The sequence below is a fragment of the Carassius carassius genome, chromosome 1 (genome assembly GCF_963082965.1).
Source record: "Carassius carassius chromosome 1, fCarCar2.1, whole genome shotgun sequence".
In the NCBI taxonomy this organism is placed as follows: domain Eukaryota; kingdom Metazoa; phylum Chordata; class Actinopteri; order Cypriniformes; family Cyprinidae; genus Carassius; species Carassius carassius.
The window spans coordinates 18,287,536-18,308,472 of record NC_081755.1 but is presented as its reverse complement, the minus strand read 5'-3'; the positions used below and the strand labels follow the sequence as shown (position 1 = coordinate 18,308,472).

Here is a 20,937-nt window from a genome sequence, read left to right as displayed (position 1 = left end):
AGTGAATGGGGAACCGTTATTCACCAGCACCCACTCCACGAAGGCGGCTAAATCCTCTCTGAGACCGTTTGCTGGTAGGCCTGTGTAATAAAAAGTACAGAGCGAGCGGTCTGGGAAGTTGGTAAGGCACGCCAGATCGATAAAGTCCCTGATGTGGTCCTCCAACAAATGGTCCGACTGCTCCAGGCAAATGAGCTATACAGCTGGTATAGCCATTCCGGGAGAGGGGGGAAAACAAAACAAAAAAAGAAAGAAAAACGCTGCTAAACTCACTCTTTGTTACAAATGCTGGAGTGGAAATCAAACACACAAGAAAGATATAAACTAAAAGAGATCTTGTAATGCTCATGGGAGAATAAGGGCACATTCAACACAAAAAGAGCAACGTTACATTACATTAAAAATATAACATCAAAATCATATTAATCGCAGACCAGGAGGAACTAAACAGACAGGTTATTTAAACACAAGGAAAGTAATCAGAGGAATGGAAAACCGGTGGGGATTAATCAATTAACAAAACGAGGGATGGGACATGACCAAAATAGGGAAACACAAAAGGAACAGAAAGTCCATGATCATGACATTAGGAATCTACTTTTATTAAACGTAATGATTGGTCATCTATTGTATCACACGATTAGATCATGATAACAAAGGGTAAAACCACACACCTCACTACTATGGTCAAATTTAACTGTGGTATTTCTTTGAAAACAGTAGCCTAAATACATTTATAATGAATAAATGCACACATGCTTTAGCTTAATAACAACCATTACTCCTTTAATACATTTAATATGTCTACATTAATAACATCATAAAACTCCATGTATCTCCCACATGTCTGCCACTGTGGTGCAGTTAGCGTTACTACAGTAAATCCATGGAAAAGCCTTCTTACGAGATTGTTCATGGTACTGTGTTTCTCGTGCTTGACAGTGTTGTTAAGAAGGTCAACGCCATTCCCTCATTTTAAAGATATTATCAATAATTATTTTATTTTGTTCTGATTAAGGAAATTAAACCTATCTGAAAATACTTTTTAATGAACAAAATGTATATATATTAAATATATTCAAGATACCACTGTGACATTTATTAGCAAGAGCAACATAGCATGATGTTTTCTGTTATATTAAACACAAACTAAGAAAAGTAAAACAAATCTTTAATGTTTCAAAAATTTATTAAAATCACTGCTTTTGTCCTCAGTGTTGTCTTTGGTGGGATGGGAGTGCAGGTGGACAATATAATCATATGCTGCATTATTTGTTTCTTTGGCAGAATTTGTCTAGTCATGACTTGCCAGTGGTTAAGTGTGTCATGTAGTGGACTGTCTCAGTCATTAGGTTTGTTACTCCTCTCAAACTGTCAAAAACTAGAATCTCCTTCAGTCGATAGTAGCGATGTTTCTGCTAGTCATGTAGTGTCCCCAGCTTAAATCAAAGAGACATTTGTGTACTTGGCTAAATTCAAGTACTTCTTGCTGGACCTCACAGCACTGGTCACGTGACGTGACACTTATCAGTGAGTAAACGTATATGTTCGTGGTGCACTGCCACTAAATAAAGTAATCATTTAGCATTATTGGCCACTTTGGTTACTTTTTTTTACTACAACTCCGTTGTGTTCAAATACAGTGTATTTTCTCTGTTTTCACATTCAGGCCTGAAATCCAGTCTCTCATCGAGGAGGAAGAGAATCAGAAAAACAGCCTGTGAAATGAGTGTGTGTGAGGAGAGAGTGCAGGTGGCTCCTGTTGACACTCAGAGAGCAGGGTCTCCAGGATTCAGCTGTGTGTTTGTGAAGAGCAACAACTCCATGAATCGGCCACCTGATCTCAGTGATGTTCACGCTCAAAGAGCATCATCTCCAGGATTCAGCTGTGTGTCTGTGAAGAGCAACAACTCCATGAATCGGCCTCCTTATCTCAGTGATGTTAACGCTCAGAGAGTATCATCTCCAGGATTCAGCTGTGTGTCTATGAAGAGTAACAACTCCATGAATCGGCCTCCTTATCTCAGTGATGTTAACGCTCAGAGAGTATCATCTCCAGGATTCAGCTGTGTGTCTATGAAGAGTAACAACTCCATGAATCACCCTCCTGATCTCAGTGATGTTCACGCTCAAAGAGCATCATCTCCAGGATTCAGCTGTGTGTCTGTGAAGAGTAACAACTCCATGAATCGGCCTCCTGATCTGAGTGATGGATCTTCTGTGACCTCTGACTCCGTGTGAGTATCATGACATTAGATGTAAACTAATTTAACATGATGATTCACTTACTGTGGTTATTTTCTATGAATATTAATAATAATAAAAGATTAATTTAAAATGGAGAATTTAATAATAATAATAATAATATTTATTTATTCATTTATTTATTTTTTGTGGCTGGTATGTTGGAAGCAAGACTTTTATGACAGTGAAGGCCAGCATCTTCATTAGTTTACTGTTTACATTTCAACTTTTAAAATGATAACTTTTCAACAAAGTAAAGGCTATATGAAAAACTATTATAGTGCTTGCAAAAATACTTTATCATTTCTTATCAGCATTCAGCAAATACAAATTTCATTTAAAAAGTCTTTGAATATCTAATAAATGTTTCATTTCACTAACTTGGCCAACTTTGTTGAATTGAGCTGTGAAATCATCTAAGGTGTGCATTTATAGACTGCAAAAAAATGTGTAATGGTCGTCCCATGCAAACTGAATTGTTGTGTCATTACATGACACACTGTGGTCAAACCTGGCCATTCTAGCCCCCAAAGTGTTTTGTGGTAAACTAATAAATTAGCCATTATGGTAATAACTAGTGTAAAAACTAATTAAAAAGTATAAGTGATTTTCGACTGAACTGGATTTCTCATTCATTTTTTCAGTAAATCGGTCAAAAATTAATGAATAATATTAATAAATAACGACATAAAGTATTTAAATATAAAATAGTACAAATACAAAAAATTATGCCTAATAATGTGATTGTTCAAAATAGCTCTCTGATGATTTATTACAAAAATTATTTTGGGTGCATTTCCCAAAAGCATAGTTGCTAACTAAGTTAGCAACTTTGTTGGTTGCAATACAATTTCCCATTGCCAACCAACTAAGTTGCTAACAGGTTAGCAACTATGCTTTTGGGAAACGCACCCCAGGATGATTACACTAAAACAGTTCCTCTTGCAAGTATGCCAAGGGGACCAGTTACAGTAGGTGGCCAACCAAAAAGTTGTTTCTGCCGCCACGAGTGCCGCTGCCGCCATGTCTGCAAAGTGCATTTGCAGCGTTTGACCGCTCAGTGGTGCTTAAGCACAAATGTCAGGCCATGACAAAACTTCTCCAGGCCCCAAAAATACGCTTAGACTCCAGAGGGTTAATATTCACAGATGAAAGGTTATTACTTGAAGTTATGTGCTTTTCTTAGAATGAATTGAAGCGGGATAAATGTCAAGCCTGTGAGCTTGTGCTTACATTTTCTCTAAGCTACACAGTATTACACCTTATTTTAGATTTTACACATTTAATAGGTGTGCAGTATTATGTATATAATATGAATTATGTTTTATATTATTCTAAAGAAATTTACTTTGCATCAGAGCATTAAAAGTGGTAGCCTATTTTAGTGAGCTAGGCTACATGGATTTATATGCAAAATAAGAATATTATCACATATTAGGCCTATATTTTAATTTATATTATAAAATTCCATTTAATAAAACAGAATGCATTTTTGTCATGCACTACTTTGTTATTCATTACCTGTCCTCTATTTTGACTGATAACTTGTACACTGATTAAGAAATTGTTGCAGTTTTTATAAATTATTATTATTATTTTTTTAACGTGAGGCAATGTATAATTTTTTATATTTCGTAAATTTTCAAATCACTCCACCCGCCCCACTCGTCACAGTTGCATTTCTCTTTAAAGGCGAGTCCATGTGGAGAGAGTCAGCACTGTGAATTTCATCTAGCAGCTGGCAATAAAATATTTGTTTATTAATAAATAATTAAAATTCCGATGTTCACGTTTATTTTTCTTTTTTCCCCTCTTCTCTCTCTTTCTCTCTACCAATGTATGGTCTTTCTGTACATATGGTACAAATGTGATACTTTAATATGGTCAGCATACTTAAAAATCTTCCTTTCATACTTAAAGAGCAGTATATTGACCATGAAGGTAGGTACATACTAATCTGTGGAACACTTTATGGTCAAGATGGGGGTCTCATGAAAGCCAACAAAAAATACAGTGGACACGGCTAATAACTGCATTTTACTGCTACTAAACAACAAAAACAACACCACATATCAACTACTTTGTTTTTGATTAATTAATCAGTTGCAGTTTGCTAACAATATGCTCAAACTTTAAAGGGTTAGTTCTAGAGCTGGGCGATTTAGAGCAAAAAATAAATCTCGATATATTTTGCTAAACATCGATATACAATATATATCTCAATATCTTTACAGGAAAAAAATACCCCCCCCCCCCCAAAAAAAAACTACTGTAAAAACAAATATGCCAAATATTACATGTTTAGGGCCCTATGAAATGTTTTATTTTTTCTTCACCATATGTTTTATTGTTACCCAATTCTGTGTTTAAGCAAGTCTAATTATTTAAATGCTTAAAATAGCCTCATGTGAAATGTTTTTTCCCCTCTGAAATTCTGTGTATTCACATTTTTCTGGTTATCAAATGAAGGCATAAAACATTCATTTAATTTATCTTTTAATTATTGAAAATTAAGCAAACTTTATTTTTTTGTAAACAAAGAGGATTTACTATTAAAAATAATACATGGAATAAATGTTGTGTGATTATTCCTTAAATTATGTTCGTTTAATTTTAATAGCAGTAGTAGTAGTAGTAGGCTATGTACAATCTGCTGAACAATAGTAATAGATTTCTGGCAAATACTTTTATTTTGACGGGTTTACAGTTCTGTGTATGTGATGCTACAGTCTATGATGTGATATGACGCTAGTTTTACTGAAATAAAACTTTTGTCTGAGAGCTTTCTGTCCCTCCATTGAAAAGGTATGAACGGTATACTGTCCATGTCCAGAAAGTTAATTAAAACATCATCAAAGTAGTCCATGTGACATCAGAAGGTCAGTTAGAATGTTTTGAAGCATCGAAAATACACTTTGGTCCAAAAATAGCAAAAACTACGACTTTATTCAGCATTTTCTTCTCTTCCGGGTCTGTTGTGAGCATGTTCACAGCACTGCAGTTATATCCGGTTCGCGAACGAATAACTCGATGTAACCGGATCTTCTTGAACCAGTTCACCAAAACGAACTGAATCATTTGAAATGGTTCGCGTCTCCAATAAGCATTAATCCACAAATGACTTAAGCTGTTAACTTTTTTAATGTGGCTGACACTCCCTCTGAGTTAAAATAAACCAATATCCCAGAGTAATTAATTTATTCAAACAGTACACTGACTGAACTGCTGTGAAGAGAGAACTGAAGATGAACACTGAGACGAGCCAGATAACTAACAAAAGATTGACTCGTTCTCGAGTCAAGAACCGTTTCTGTCGGACGCGTCCGATTCAAGAACCGAGGAGCTGATGATAATGTGCATGTGTTGTGTGATTCAGCGTGAAGCAGACTGACACACAGCGCGTCTGAACCTAACAAGTTCTTTTGGTGATTGATTCTGTGCTAATGTTATGAGCGCGGGTAAACCAAAGGCTTGAATCAATGGCAATCATCTCCATTGACGTCATTACGTCGAGCACAAAATAACCGGTGAACAGTTTTCTTCAACCAGTTTATTGATTCAGTTCTCTCTTCACAGCAGTTCAGTCAGTGTACTGTTTGAGTAAATGAATTACTCGGGGATATTGGTTTATTTGAACTCAGAGGAGTGGCAGCCACATTAAAAAAGTTAACAGCTTAAGTCATTTGTGGATTAAGGCTTATTGGAGACGCGAACAGTTTCAAACGATTCAGTTCGATTTGGTGAACTGGTTCAAGAAGATCTGGTTACATCGAGTTCCTTGTTTGCAAACCGGATATCATTACACTGCAGTGAACGCGCTCACAACAGACCCGAAAGTGAAGACAATGCTGAATAAAGTTTTAGTTTTTGCTATTTTTGGACCAAAATGTATTTTCGATGCTTCAAAAAATTCTAACTGACCCTCTGATGTCACATGGACTACTTTGAAGATGTTTTTATTACCTTTCTGGACATGGACAGTATACCAAACATACATTTTCAATTGAGGGACAGAAAGCTCTCGGACTACATCTAAAATATCTTAAACTGTGTTCCGAAGATGAGCGGATGTCTTAAAGGTTTGGAACGACATGAGGGTGAGTCATTAATGACATAATTTTAATATGTGGGTGAACTAACCCTTTAAAATCTCAAGGAGTTTATAAGTTTAAACGGTAAAATGTCACAGTCCATGTTAAATAGCCTAAAATAACTTAAATAACCTTATATATTATCCAGAGACCTTGATTGCATGTTAGCATAAAACTAACAATATAATTAGATTTTTTTTTTCTTTTTTTAAATTAACAATTCCTGTATAAAATGGGACAGCAACTCTTACATCAGACATTTTTAAATTGTCCACAGCTGAGCAATGCGAGAGGCAGGTTCTGCTCCAGAGCACGTGGAGTGAATGTGATGAACAAAGTAATTTTTCGGATGCAATGAAGAAAAAAAAAAAACCTGGATAAAAACATACATGAAACCTGTAAATAGTTAACAACATAGCCTAGATTAGGCCCAGACTCACAGTAACAAATTTTAATCGAGTAACCCCCTACATGTTTTTTTTTTTTTTTTTAAACAGGCAAAAAAAATAAAGTTTGTGAGAGGAAAAAAATGTATACAAGTCATGTATAAGTTGCATTTTATTACATTCAGAAATAATAACAGAAGGCCTAATAATGATATAATGTCCCAACAGGATATTTTTAGTTCACTTCACTTTACAACAAATCCTTTAAATTTAACACATTTATCAGAACAGAATATATAAGTCTAATGGATATATATATAATTGCAGTATATAATATAGGCTTAGCAATAAATGAACAAAAAATTCATTAATAAAAATTACCGGTAAGATACCGGTTCCTAACGATACTTTTTTCAATACCATATGTTTTAAAATCCATTTCAACATCAACACAAATACATTAAACACAAAACTTTTAAAAACACCTTAATTAAAACAAATTCTAGTAACACTTCACACCCAGGATAACATTATTAATACAACTGGTTGTGCTTTTTGGATAGGGGTGTGCCAGCAGACACTCAGGATTGGTATAAATCTTAACTTGGCCAAAATTAACAAAAAAAGAGAAAACTTTTTGCCACAACATGAACATATTATAAATAAATAAATAAACAAATTACATTGTGTACAGGCTAATATTGAACCAACTAAAATGCAAAGGAATGTAAAAAAAACCTTTTTAGTGCAAAATCAAACTGCACTTGTGGGTTAAAGAACATTTCATGACTTCTCAGACAACTGTACATTTGTGGCTGCTGTGGGTTAATTATAAACGCTATCGTTAACTCATATTTACCATAGTAAAAACATGGTACATTTTCTTTAGTTTATAATTAACCCATAGTAGCCTAAAATGTACAGTTGTCTGAGAAGTCATGAAATGTTCTTTAACATCATGAACCATAAAATGTAGTCATCGTTCTGCTATGGTTTATTTTCATAATATGTAAACTAGGGCTGAACGATATATCGTTATCGTATCTATATCTAGATATGAACTTTCAAGATATTACTATCTAAAATAGCAACGATATAGATTTCCCCTCTCCCCGCTCGCCCTGCATACAACTCTGGCAGTCACAACAAACATCAGTTTTACGAGTGCCCTTGAATGCACCGCTAAAGCCAGCGCACACACTACCAGGGACGTGGGAACTATATTGTGAGAAGGGGGGCGGCGTTTCCATGGTGACGCGTCATTGCTTGTCACGTGACACACCGCAGCAGCAACAGCGCTGAATGAATGATGATCTGCTTTTGCTTATGTCATTTTTCCTTTTTTATTCAGAATATTCACAAATGTGTTAGCTATGGCATGAAATATCTGATATTCTGATTGTCAAATACATGCAAGTGGAAGTATATTGTTGTTTAAACACCTTTATAACGATCGCGTTAGTTGAGCTGTATGCGCGATGATACACAGTTGATCATGTGATGCACTTGATCGTACGCTCCAGGGACCAGCCTAGACTGATTACACCTGTGATCGTACGTGCGAAAGGCTTAAAAACAATACATTTTCTGACACAAAATTTTAAAATGTAGGCTTAAATCAAACACATTTTCACATTTTTATATATATATAGCAAAGGAAAACAAAAACAACGAATAAACCCGCCCCCCCCCCCCCCGTTCCAACGTCTATACACACTGTACAGAATCAGCGGATAAATTAGAAAGAAAGAAAATGAGTGTGGGAGATAATGCGGCCAATGGCAGTGCAGAATCTGACTTGGTGCCAAACCATAAATCATCTTCCATAATTTGGAAGTATTTTGGATTCAGAAAAGACGATGTAAACCAGAGTGACGTGTTGTGCAGGTCGTGCTTAGCAAAAGAACACATAGTCATATCGTATTGTATCGATATCGAGATATCTGGCATGAAAATCGAGATATGAAATTTTTTCCATATCGTTCAGCCCTAATGTAAACACAGGTCACAAGTTTACATGGTCACATTTCCTTGATTCAGATTCAGAGAGACTTGTCTTGAATCCAGAGACCTGGAGCTGATTCGGTGTAGATCAGTAGCTCGGTGGTTCGTGACTGTTGTCTCGGGGCGCCCCATCTTTTAGCGCGTGTTCAAAACCCGCGCCAACACAGACGTACTTTATTTTTATTTTTTTGTTTATCCTACTTACTTCAGCCGCGAAACGGGCAATCATACTAATAACTTGTAATCTTTACAAGAATATCACAGTCATGCAATGAGCATGTCTGCGTTTATAAGACACTTAATATCACGTCAGTTTGTGCTTTCAGAATCGCAGAATCTGCTGCCATCGTTCCAGCACATCTGCAGCAGAGACCTAAACCAGGAAGTTGGTCACCAGATAACACGGTAACCAGTTAAACCGTAACACCGACTTTGGTTGCAATACTCTTTAGACCTCTTTGCCATTGTAAAACGGAAAAGTTTTGAGAAAAAAACAACTACACTCGTATTGTGTGACCGTCAAGTGGTGGTGGACAGCCAATCACGGTGAATTTAGTTCCTTACATGTACGTATGCTACAAGCTCACACAGACACAGCCGCTTGGCAAAAAAAAAAAAAAACAACCGACGCTTGGCTTTTGGAACGGATATTTGGCACTGAAAGATAAATCATTTTTCGATACTCATAGTATCGAAGTTATTCGTTCGATACCATAAATGCATCGAAGTTCGGTACCCAGCCCTACCCCCATGATGAAACGAACTGAAACCGATAATTCTAAATTTTTGGTCACACAGTAACGGCATAATTCTAAATTGCAAACTGTTACCAGTTTGAAAAATCAAGAATAATAACAGAGTTAATAAGAATTATTTCTAAATGCTGGGCTGTTCTCATTTCACTCTGCATATATATATATATATATATATATATATATACATACATACATACATACATACATACACACTGTAGGCCTATTATGTAATTGTATTGTATTATGTATTGACTGTTTAATATCAATAGCATGCATAAGAGCCTTTGTTTAAAGGTCTTTCTTTAAATTTTTGATGTGTAGACTGTAGCCTAAGACTATCCCATGTTTTGAAATTAACTCACTGTACATTTTCTTATGGTTTTTAAGAATTTTATATTGCAATGTTATAGTTGTTTTACTTCGTCCTTTCATCTCTGTTTACAAACCAACATTTTACAATTACATTAAGTTCCCAATTCCTCCCTTTGCTCCACCTGGCGGCAGATTCGCGAATGATTTTAACGTGCACGGCAGTACATTTCGTATTTACCATTCTGGTTGTCCACCTACTGTATTTTCTCTGGACCTGGAAGGTGCCTACTTTCACATCCAGAAAGCCCCCCCATCACAGGGAATACTTTAGATTCCTCATAGGCTTCTCATACTTTTACAAAGTGCATGGATGTGGCTCTTTCCCCTCTATGGCAGATGGGTGGCTTGTTTTAGCCCAGTCAGAGGCCTAGTTACTATCGCACAGATCCTTCCTCCTCAGCCACATAGAATGACTAAGACTCAGTGTCAACTTTGCCAAGAGTGCATTGTCCCACAGCCAATGAATATCATTTCCTGGGAAGTTTTTCATGCCAGAACATGCACTGACTAGAGGTGCATGATATATATATAGTCAGTAAAGCCGCTTATCTAATCAGCGGTAAATACTATCAGGTGCGTGATTTCACATAGAGCAGCTGTTACTACACAGAGCCGTTGTTAACTGACAAGCTGTGCAAATCCAAGCTGATAATGTACGTAGATTTGTGCAGCTTGTCAGGCTGAAACCGCCTCACCCACTCACTGAGGGCCCTCCACTACAGTCAATCAACGTTTGGCCCTTGTCGCTGAAAACTGCTCTGCTACTTGTTTAAGCATCGGTCAAGCAAATAGGAGACTTGCAGGGGCTCTCTTTAAGCCCTACCTGCCTTGATTTTGGAACCAGTGTTTTTAAAGTAGTCATCAAGCCAATGCATGGTTATGTACCTAAGGTACTCTCCACTCTGTTCACGTCCATTCAATAGGGTGTAAAGCCTGGAATTCCCAGTCTTACAGGCTAGGGTCCTTTCTGCGTAGGTGGCATGCACCCGCAATAAGCCAGGACTAGCCCTGATCTCTTTCTAAAAATGAACAATAACTGATTGAAAGAACTGATCATTTGAACTGATTGAAAGCAGCTTTCAGTCCATAATGGTGGCCGCGCCTCCGCATTGTGTTCATACATCGCATTTAGACAACATTGATTCGTCAGAAGAAACCAATGCTTTCGTTCCTCTGAGCCAAACAGAAATGATTGTTGACGCTTAGTCCCACCCCGTGCCCAGATTACCAATAAGTAGTCTTTTGAACTACTACTTAACATATTGCTTTGGAAAATGAACGAAAACAAAGTGAAAGTAAAGTCTGTCGTGAGTGCATGAATACAAACAAACAATAACACATTTGCATGAGAAAACTCTCCAAAAAAGCACAAAAAAACACTTGACAGAGTACTTTGACATAAAACAAATCAAAAACAAGGATGAAACAGTGGTACATATCTGATAAAGCACTGGAATTTATGTCTTGGGTCGCTAGGCGATGTCACGGTAAAATCGATTCTGACACAGATTACAGCCAACGGATCGATCATTTATATTATGTTTATTATGTATACTAAGTAAATCATTAATTTAATTTAGTTTAATATAATTATACAGTTCATAAAGATAGTTGCACTATTTTTTTCTGTTGCACTTTATATGAGAATATTTCTCACTCATTTTGTGTGTAGTTTATGAATCATTTGCACTGTTTTTGCACTGTATTGTTGAAGACAATTTGTGCAATTGTTTTACTATATAATGCATAGTTTGTGTGTATTGTTCATACTCAGATTGAAAATATATTTCTCAGAAGAAGAAAAAAGGAATGCAATTTATCTTTAAAAGAAAATCTAAATGAATGTTTTATGACTTCATTTGATAAAGATACAGAATTTCTGTGGGGAAAAAACATTTCATAAGGCTATTTTAAGAAAAAAATTAATAAATGAAGTTGTTTTTATGCATTTAAATAATTACACATGCTAAAAAAAATAAAACATATGGTGAAGAAAAAATAAAACATTTCATAGGGCCCTAAACATGTAATTTTTGGCATATTTGTTTTTGCAGTAGTTTTTTGGGGGGTTATTTGTCCTTTTAATAAATTGCTGTGAAAATGTATAAATGTTATGATTTAAATTATGAACATGCTTTTTGATGAATACAATTCAATTTAACCAATTAAAAAGGAGTAGAGAAAAAAAATAAAACAGATTTTATAGGGCCCTAAAAAAGTAAAGTAAAGTAATAAGTAGTGAAGTTACTTTTCAAATGCAGTAACTAGTAAAAGTAATCTCATTAAAATTTACAGAAGTAACTAGTAACTAGTAATTAATTACATTTTTTTTGAGTAACTACCCCAACACTGGGTATGATTCCCCAGGCCGGGGCATGACCTCTGTAAGTTTAGCCAATTTGCCTATGCCAGAATGCTGTTTATATAGCTTGTTTATATTTCTCAGCATCATCAACAGGAAGAGAAAGAGAGCAGCATTTCCACTGCAGCCTCCTGGTCTCAGTGATGGATCAGTGCCCTTTGATCCTGTGTGAGTATATTCACATAGAGTGAAACTCTCAACACAAGAACACATTGTGGACAGAAATAACAATAAAAAAATGGTTTCATTTATTTTATTTTTTACAGTGGATTTCTTTAGAGAAAAAAACAAAACAATCCTAATCTAAATCAAATCATGACTTAAAGAAAACTAAAGAAAGAATCAGTAGCCCCTTAGGTAAATAACACTGTCTAATCACACAGAAATTAAGTGACATACTGTATTTTTGTCACATCGGTTAACACATCAGTATTGATAATAATCAGGAATTCATTTGGCCACAATAGATTCATTATATTTTAAAAGTCAATTAATTGAATTTTTTCTAAATGTGATTGTGTATGATTTCAAATAAGATAATTTAATATTAAATAAACACTTCCTCTGTTTTCATAAAGGTCTTTTCTGTTTGTTTTTGTCTGTTCTTTTTAATATCTTTTAAGTGGTAGGAAAGCTGACCAGATCAGATATGTTTCCTGTCCGTCCAGCACATCCTCCTATAGTCAGAACCACATCAGTCATTATGACACAGAAGCAGCTCTGCAGCTCGATTCTCATCAACCAGAGCAAGATGATCTACAGAGAGTCAAAGACCAGCACAGAACCAGCATGAAGAACAAGTATGAGAGCTTATTTGAGGGAGTCAAACTACAAGAGAATCAGACCCTCCTGAACAGGATTTACACACAGCTGTACATCATAGAGGGAGAGAGTGAAGGAGTGAATGAAGAACATGAAGTGCTACAGATGGAGAAAAGTTACAGGACACTCCAAGACACTCCAATCAACTGCAATGACATCTTTAATCCTTTACCTGAACCAGGATATGAGGAGATGAGAAGAGAGCAGAAAGACAATATGAAGACTGTTCTTACTAAAGGCATCGCTGGAATTGGAAAAACCGTCTCTGTGCAGAAGTTCATTCTGGACTGGGCCGAGGGAAAAGCCAATCAGGATGTAGATTTCATGTTTGTGCTTACATTTAGAGAACTGAACTTGATTAAAGATCATCAGTACAGTCTTCACAGACTTCTGCTAGACTTTCATCCTGAACTTCAAGATCTGGACTCAAAGATTTATGATGAATGTAAAGTTGTGTTCATCTTTGATGGTCTGGATGAAAGCAGAATTACACTGATGTTTTCAGACAGTCAGAAAGTTTCTGATGTGACTGAGATTTCATCAGTGGGTTTGTTGATGTCAAACCTCCTGAGAGGAGATCTGCTTCCCTCTGCTCTCATCTGGATCACCACCAGACCAGCAGCAGCCAATCAGATCCCCTCCAACTACATCAACCGTGTGACAGAGATTCAGGGATTCAATGACCCTCAGAAGGAGGAATATTTCAGGAAGAGAATCAGTGACGAGCATCAAGCCAGCAGAATCATCTCACACATCAGAAGAGCAAGAAGCCTCCACATCATGTGTCACATACCTGTCTTCTGCTGGATCTCATCCACTGTGCTTCAAAACATCCTGAAACAAGATCTCAGTGAAGAAATCCCTCAAACTCTGACTGAAATGTACATCTACTTCCTGCTCATTCAAACAAAGATGAGGAACCAGAAGTATGAAGAGAGACATTCAGATAAACTCCTGCAGTCCAACAGAGAAGTGATTGTGAAACTTGCTGAACTGGCTTTCAATCAGCTGATGAAGGGCAATGTGATGTTTTATGAGGAGGACCTGAGAGAGAGCGGCATAGACATCACTGATGCCTCAGTGTATTCTGGGATCTGCACTGAGATCTTTAGAGAGGAATCTGTGATTTATCAGAGGAAGGTTTACAGCTTTGTACATCTGAGCTTTCAGGAGTTTTTTGCAGCACTGTATGTGTTTTTCTGCTATTTACACAAAAACAGTGAGATTCTGAAAATGTTCCTGACAGGAAAGTCCAGAACTCAGTGTGAGAATATTACTCTGGACGTGTTTCTGAAGGAAGCAGTGAATAAAGCCTTGAAGAGTAAAAATGGACACCTGGATCTTTTCCTTCGGGTTCTTCATGGCGTCTCACTGGAGTCCAATCAAAGACTCTTACAGGATGTACTGATACATACAGAGAACAACCCAGAGATCTTCAAGAAAATAATCCAAAACCTCAAACGAGGTCAAAAAAACAACATCAGTCCTGAACGATGGATGAATCTATCACACTGCTTGATTGAGATGAAAGATAATTCTCTTGTTGAAGAAGTGCAGGCGCTTTTAAAATCTAAAACAAGAAGCAAAGGTCTTTCTCTTGCACAATGCTCAACTTTGGCAAACATGATCCTGATGTCAGAGGAGGTGCTGGATGAGTTTAATCTTAATAGGTACAACATCAAATCAAAAGAGGGCAGAATAAGACTGGTACCTGCTGTGAGGAACTGCAGAAAAGCTGTGTAAGTATGAAAATATAAAATTTATATTTACAAACATGGATGTTTGATGAGCTTTATTAGGCTTATTGTTCATAAGCAGCTTAGTGTTGTTTTGATTCTCAGCAAAATCAATTCTGTTAGTTTTTAGTAAAACAATTTTTTGAAAGGCTGGTATCCTGCTGGGTTTTGCTCTAACCCTAAAACAAGCTAATCCCAGTTTTGTACTTGCAAACATGTTTAATTAGAGTTGGAACTAGGGGTGTGCAATATATATCATCTGGGCTAATATCATAATTGTTGTTTTAACCATGTATGATTTGACAGTATTGTATTATAGTATTTAAAAAAAACACTCAAAATACACCTACAGAGTACATTATGTGATACATTACATGAAGTCTAGACTAATGTCCATATGCATTTAGAGTGTGTTCTTTCACTGCATGATTAAGTCTATTAAAATACATTTACAATTTATCACAAATTCAAGACATGTCAGCAGAAAATGTTTATAGTTATACCATTTCATATAGCTTGGTTAATCAGTTTCATACAAAGAGTGATGCTTTTCTCCAAAAATGACCATGATTTCAAATGTGATTTTTATTTTATTTTTTTGCAACAATTTAAAAAACAAGAAGTTAAATAAGAGACTTTCATTTTAGACACCATATTTCCTGGTTTTGCTCAATTTTGACAATAAAAATTGTTTTGTGTCTCTGAACAAAATGATGGTGTTTAATTCCTGAAAGAATCGTTTTCTGAAATTCACAGTTTGAATGATTCTGTTCAATCGCAATGACTCGCTTATTAACAGTGACTTGCTGCCAATTACTGGCAGTTTTAATTTCACATTCAAAGTATCTTTTATTATTTAAATAATTTCAAATATCAGTTTTCAGTGTTTTGTTTAACATATCAAAACATTATTTATGCATTTGTAACTGCAGGTTAAATGCATTCATGTAGGGCTGTAGCTATCGAATATTTTAGTAATCGAGTATTCTACCAAAAATTTCATCGATTAATCGAGTAATCGGATAAAATGTGTTTTTGCTTAATTAAAGTGCAATATTAATTATGCAAGAGAAAATAAGACTCCTGGGTCTCTTAAAATGAACAACTAAAGCCTGGTTCACACGGGACGATTTTAAAATTGTCGGACGATTTTCCAAACCTGAGAGACCCCACACACGGCGATAAAAAATCAACAGTTGTGGTCGTACAGTGTGTGTTGTGCAGCCACACGGCAAAATCAACACATCACACGTGAACCGATTTGACTCCCGAGCATTCCCAGGTCAGACGGGAAATCTCGCAAAATCCCTCGAAATCAAACGTGACTTCAGAGTAAACAGTCATGGCGGACGAAGAGGATGCAGTGGCCATAGTTTGTGCTTTTTTTGTAACCGAAAAAAAACATAAGAAAAACAAGAAAAGGCGATGGTCAAAGAAGTGGAGACAAAGTCCTCCATCTCCGACGTCCACCGGACTTTCTGGTGCGCCATGCCGCCGGCTGTTTTGATTTTGATTCCCAGTACTTCCTCGTCACCTCGCTTTCTGATTGGCTACCCGCCACAGTCCACAGGCTGTGTGATCGTTTGTCCTCGGGGGACACCACACACGAGAAGAAATCGGGCCAAATAAATCCAACATGTTGGATATCCCCGATTTGAGATCGGAGCAGTCCCGAAGTCCTTCCGAGCAAAGGAGAGCAGTCTTAACACACCACACACGGCAGGAATATCTGATCAGATTATTTTACGATAATCGGAGCATCCTTAAGTTTGTCGGAATGTGTCAATCGGGGCTAAAATCGGCCTAATTATCCTGCCGTGTGAACCAGGCTTGAGTTTCCTTTTTTAGAATTAGTTTTTTAATATTTTTTAAATGCATAGAATGCAATGCATACATCAAAAATAAACATTTAATTAGTACCCATTGTTTCTCCGTCTGTACTTGTACTGTGAACAATGACAATAAAGTTGACAGATGAATTAAGTGCATTGAAGTGCCATTCAGTTGGGGTTTTAAATAAAGCATTTTCTGAAATGCACATTAAACACATAAAACATTAATTTAATTTATCTTTTAATTATTGAAAATTAAGCAAACTTAACTTTTTGGTACTAACCCACAATAAAGAAACTAAACCAGACTTTTATTTTGACGTGTTGACGTACCTTTACAGTTCTGTGTATGTGATGTGATGCTAGTTTTACTCAAATCAAATGGTCAAATGCTCATGAAGTGACTCTCAAAACAGTTCTGGAGATGTTGTTCATGTGTTCACATCCTTATTTAGTGAGACAGCAGACGCTGAAAACACCGCGAGCGCTTCAGTGTGTGTTAATAAAGGAAGAAGCGCTTCTCCTCCATTCATTAACACAGACATGCAGAACATGCAGGATTCATATTAAAATAGACTGTTCCGGCTTAATATTTACAGATATAAGTCCATATCGTGATTTGATGTAAGTGCAATGACATATTTTTGATTAATTCATTCAAAATTTGGCAAATTCTGTGCCATTCTGCGTTAAACTGTAAAATCGTTTTTTATGACTGGATTCCGCGATTCCCTCTGCGTTTTCTGCATCGCGGAAATCATAGGGCCCTAGTTGTGGTATGCCAGCTCTATCTTGCAATGGACACATGCCACGACGTTCTCTTTACGGTTGCCCGCGCCCTCAAATCAAAACACTGCTGACTCCTTGTGTCTCCTTCCTCTTTGTGGGTGATGTAAACGCGTTGTCACATTAAAAAAAAAATATTGTGAAAGAACCTGACGTGAGCTTTAAAATAAATTAAAAGAGGCTTCAAGGGCAGAGGAATTTGCCTCTATCATTTTTTGTAATCGAGTTACTCGAGAAATCGTTTCAGCTCTACATTCATGTCTTTCATTAAACGGTGTGTAATCATTGAAATGCCTCTTCAGATGCAGCTTCTGGGTTTACTCTGCATTGCAAAGATGGATTTTGTTGATACTGATTTTATTTGCTTGGTAACATCCCAAATGTCTTATTATTCTAATTCACCTAATGAATATAAGTATCTAACTCAGAAGATAATTAACTTTTTGAAAAATAGCGTTATAATGGTTACATATGAAATGTAAAAAAATTTTTTAAAACTATTGGAAGATTTTATTTAAGATTAATTTATATCAGTGTGAACTGACCACCACACAGAATATGAAGAATATCAAAAACTTTAGGAGTCAGCTCAACTAATTATTGTTATAGATAAAATCCCAGAAATTGATTTTGTCAATATTGCACAACCCTACTTGGAACTCAGGTCTGCATGACACCTCCCTGATGTAAGGTGCTTTTAATGAGGTTAAATTTTTATTTAAATATTTTGACCCACCTGCTAAACAACCAGAGAGTAAACATGATCTGTTGTCCAGTGTTCAACTAACAAGATGTCTTATATTGAAGTTGTTTAACTAAGGAAATCTTTCAATCTGGTTGGGCACAAACATGCATTTTAACGAGTGCTCCATGTTTTTTTCAGATTGACATCCTGTAATTTCACTGATCAGCACTGTGAAATTTTGGCCTCAGCACTTCAATCATCAAACTCCACCCTGAGAGAGCTGGACCTAAGTAACAATGACCTACAGGACTCAGGAATAAAACTGCTCTGTGCTGGATTTAATAGTCCAAATTGTCAACTCAACATACTGAGGTTAGAGTTATATATTGATTCAGAATTTAATAATAATATGTGATATTTTCTAGTTTAATAATACATTATAAATGCATAATCCCATAATTAACTATACAGAACCAATAACAAAATAAAGTACGGGATAACTACACAACCTTATACTGTTGGATCCAGGTATGCCTTTTGTCCGCTTGTTGCTATTGCCCGATTTGCACATGTAATGCGTGTAAACACCACTCTACCCCAGTAGGGGCCACCCTCTGCAGTCATGAACAACACGCTTCAGGACTTCTTGGCAGAGGACCTCCTAGCCTGAAGTACGACCCTCCGATTCGGCTTAGGCTGGGAAGTCCCTGGCCCAGAGTGTTTCTTCAGCCTCCGGTCCTGACACTCTGTTTCTACACCTCCCTGTACAAGAAGCCAGTACGCGGAGGGGGCTGCTCCCACCCATTAGCCCCTCCAGTATATCTAACTTCGTAAAGTGAGATAAATGTCATTATATTAAATGCAGCTAAAAAAACAGACGAGTATACTCGGTCTGGCGTGGAAAGATTCATATCAAAAATCAAAAATGAATTATTTAACTTCTCATAGTTAGATAAATGGCTCATTTAATTCCTCATTATTAAATGGAGCCAAACAACCAAACGAGTAAACAAGGTCTGGTGTGGTAAGATTCACATCAAAAACTGGAAATTATGTAATACTTAGCAGCTTAGTCACACAAACAATATTAATCTCCTCGGAGATAAATAGCTGCAGCAGCGGGTTCACATTCAGAGCGGGAAGCAATAATATAATATTAAGCGGGCTTCCAAGCCTCGAGAACGAGCTCTAGATCTAGGGAACAGGGGTGGAGATAGGAAGAACTATCTCCAATCCGTCCACCAGATGATGCACAATCCCCATGAACTAAGTCGCCGCTGTGCATCAGCTACGTCAGGTCCGGAATCGTACTCGGTTACTAAACGTAACCTCGGTTCTCTCTAGAAGAGCGAACGAGTACTGCGTCTTAGCTAAGACGCTACGGGAAAAGTCTCTTTTCACGAAATACTGAAGCAAAAAATTATCCTTAATTTTGTATTTTTGTAAAGCGCATTTGCAGCAGTACACAGCCATAGGCGAGACGGCGCGTTCGCTTATTGGCTTGTTCTGCGGCAACTGCACAGCCTATCGAGCGCGGGCTGATGCAACATCAGACCAATCAGACTTCCCGCCGAAACGGGTGTGGCCCAACCTATAAAAGGAGCTCGAAAAGGCTGACTCACCTGATTTATTTCATCGCCGAAGCGAACCAGAGTGAATCGTGCGCACGGCAGAGAACGCAGTACTCGTTCGCTCTTCTAGAGAGAACCGAGGTTACGTTTAGTAACCGAGTACGTTCTCTTACGAGAGCTCTCTCGTACTGCGTCTTAGCTAAGACGCTACGGGAACCCAATGTAAAACGCCGTGCGCGCAGGGATCACACACCAATAAACCTGAAGCAACGCCCAGGATTTACAGTGCACAGTCACCTGAGGGACTCACAGAGAGTCCAGGACAGAAAAGGGAAAAAGCCCTCCGTCCCATATCTAGCAGCATCCGTAGATGCGGCAATATGACGTCACACATCCGAGGCAAGGCCTGACCAATGTGGCAATGCGGGTCTTACGCAATACTGCCCATATAACAGTCGGCAGCGCATAGCGCTCGTGAACTCAGAATTCCCCTCAGGGCCCTGATTCGCCTATACCGACAGCAGCCTTGCTTGCAAGGTGGGAACCTCCAGGTTATAGAACCTGATAAATGTAGACGGCGAGGCCCAACCTGCCGCCATACATATATCCTGCAAGGAGATCCCAGTAGACCACGCCCACGACGAGGCGATGCCTCTTGTGGAGTGTGCTCTGACGCCCAACGGGCACTGAAGGCCCCTGGAAGCGTAAGCTAACGCTATGGCGTCAACTATCCATCTGGATAGAGTCTGTCTCGAAACAGCCATTCCCTTAGAACGCCCACCGAACGAGACAAATAGCTGCTCCGTCTGCCGAAAGGCAGCAGAGCGAGACACATAAGCTCTTAAAACCCTGACAGGGCAAAGAAGACTCGAGTCTCCATCCCCCCCTGACACCGGCAGGGCAGACAGGGCAATAACCTGAGCCCGAAACGGTGTGTTGAGGGATTTCGGCACATAACCGTGCCTAGGTTTGAGTATGACTCTTGAGTCATTGGGCCCAAACTCCAAGCACGACTGGCTCACCGAGAGCGCGTGCAAATCACCCACACGCTTCACAGAAGCGAGAGCCAACAAGAATACTGTCTTGAACGACAGATGCTGAAGGCTAATCGATTGGATAGGCTTGAAAGGGGGACCTTTCAAGGCCTCCAAAACCGCCGCGAGGTCCCACATAGGGACTGACGGAGGTCTGGGAGGATTCAGCCTCCTAGCTCCTCTGAGGAACCGGATGACTAAATCATTCCTTCCTATTGACTGACCGGACGCCGTTTCAGAAAACGCCGCGATGGCAG

At 37.8% G+C, this 20,937-nt stretch overlaps 1 protein-coding gene across 2 annotated transcripts in view; it reads left to right on the top strand.

Annotated features, from left to right (window-relative positions):
- The window catches only part of LOC132140798 (NACHT, LRR and PYD domains-containing protein 3-like), a 263,118-nt gene that overhangs the window by 226,783 nt on the left and 15,398 nt on the right, over window positions 1-20,937 (top strand). The window contains exons 2-5 of one of the 2 annotated variants that reach the window (XM_059549795.1): window positions 1,670-2,237; window positions 12,299-12,382; window positions 12,838-14,775; window positions 18,274-18,447. In XM_059549795.1, the coding sequence (XP_059405778.1) occupies window positions 1,726-2,237; window positions 12,299-12,382; window positions 12,838-14,775; window positions 18,274-18,447 (2,708 nt within the window). In that variant the 5' untranslated portion in view covers window positions 1,670-1,725. Of the gene's footprint in view, window positions 1-1,595; window positions 2,238-12,298; window positions 12,383-12,837; window positions 14,776-18,273; window positions 18,448-20,937 lie in introns of those variants that run through there. The other variant, XM_059549785.1, reaches the window with a different exon arrangement.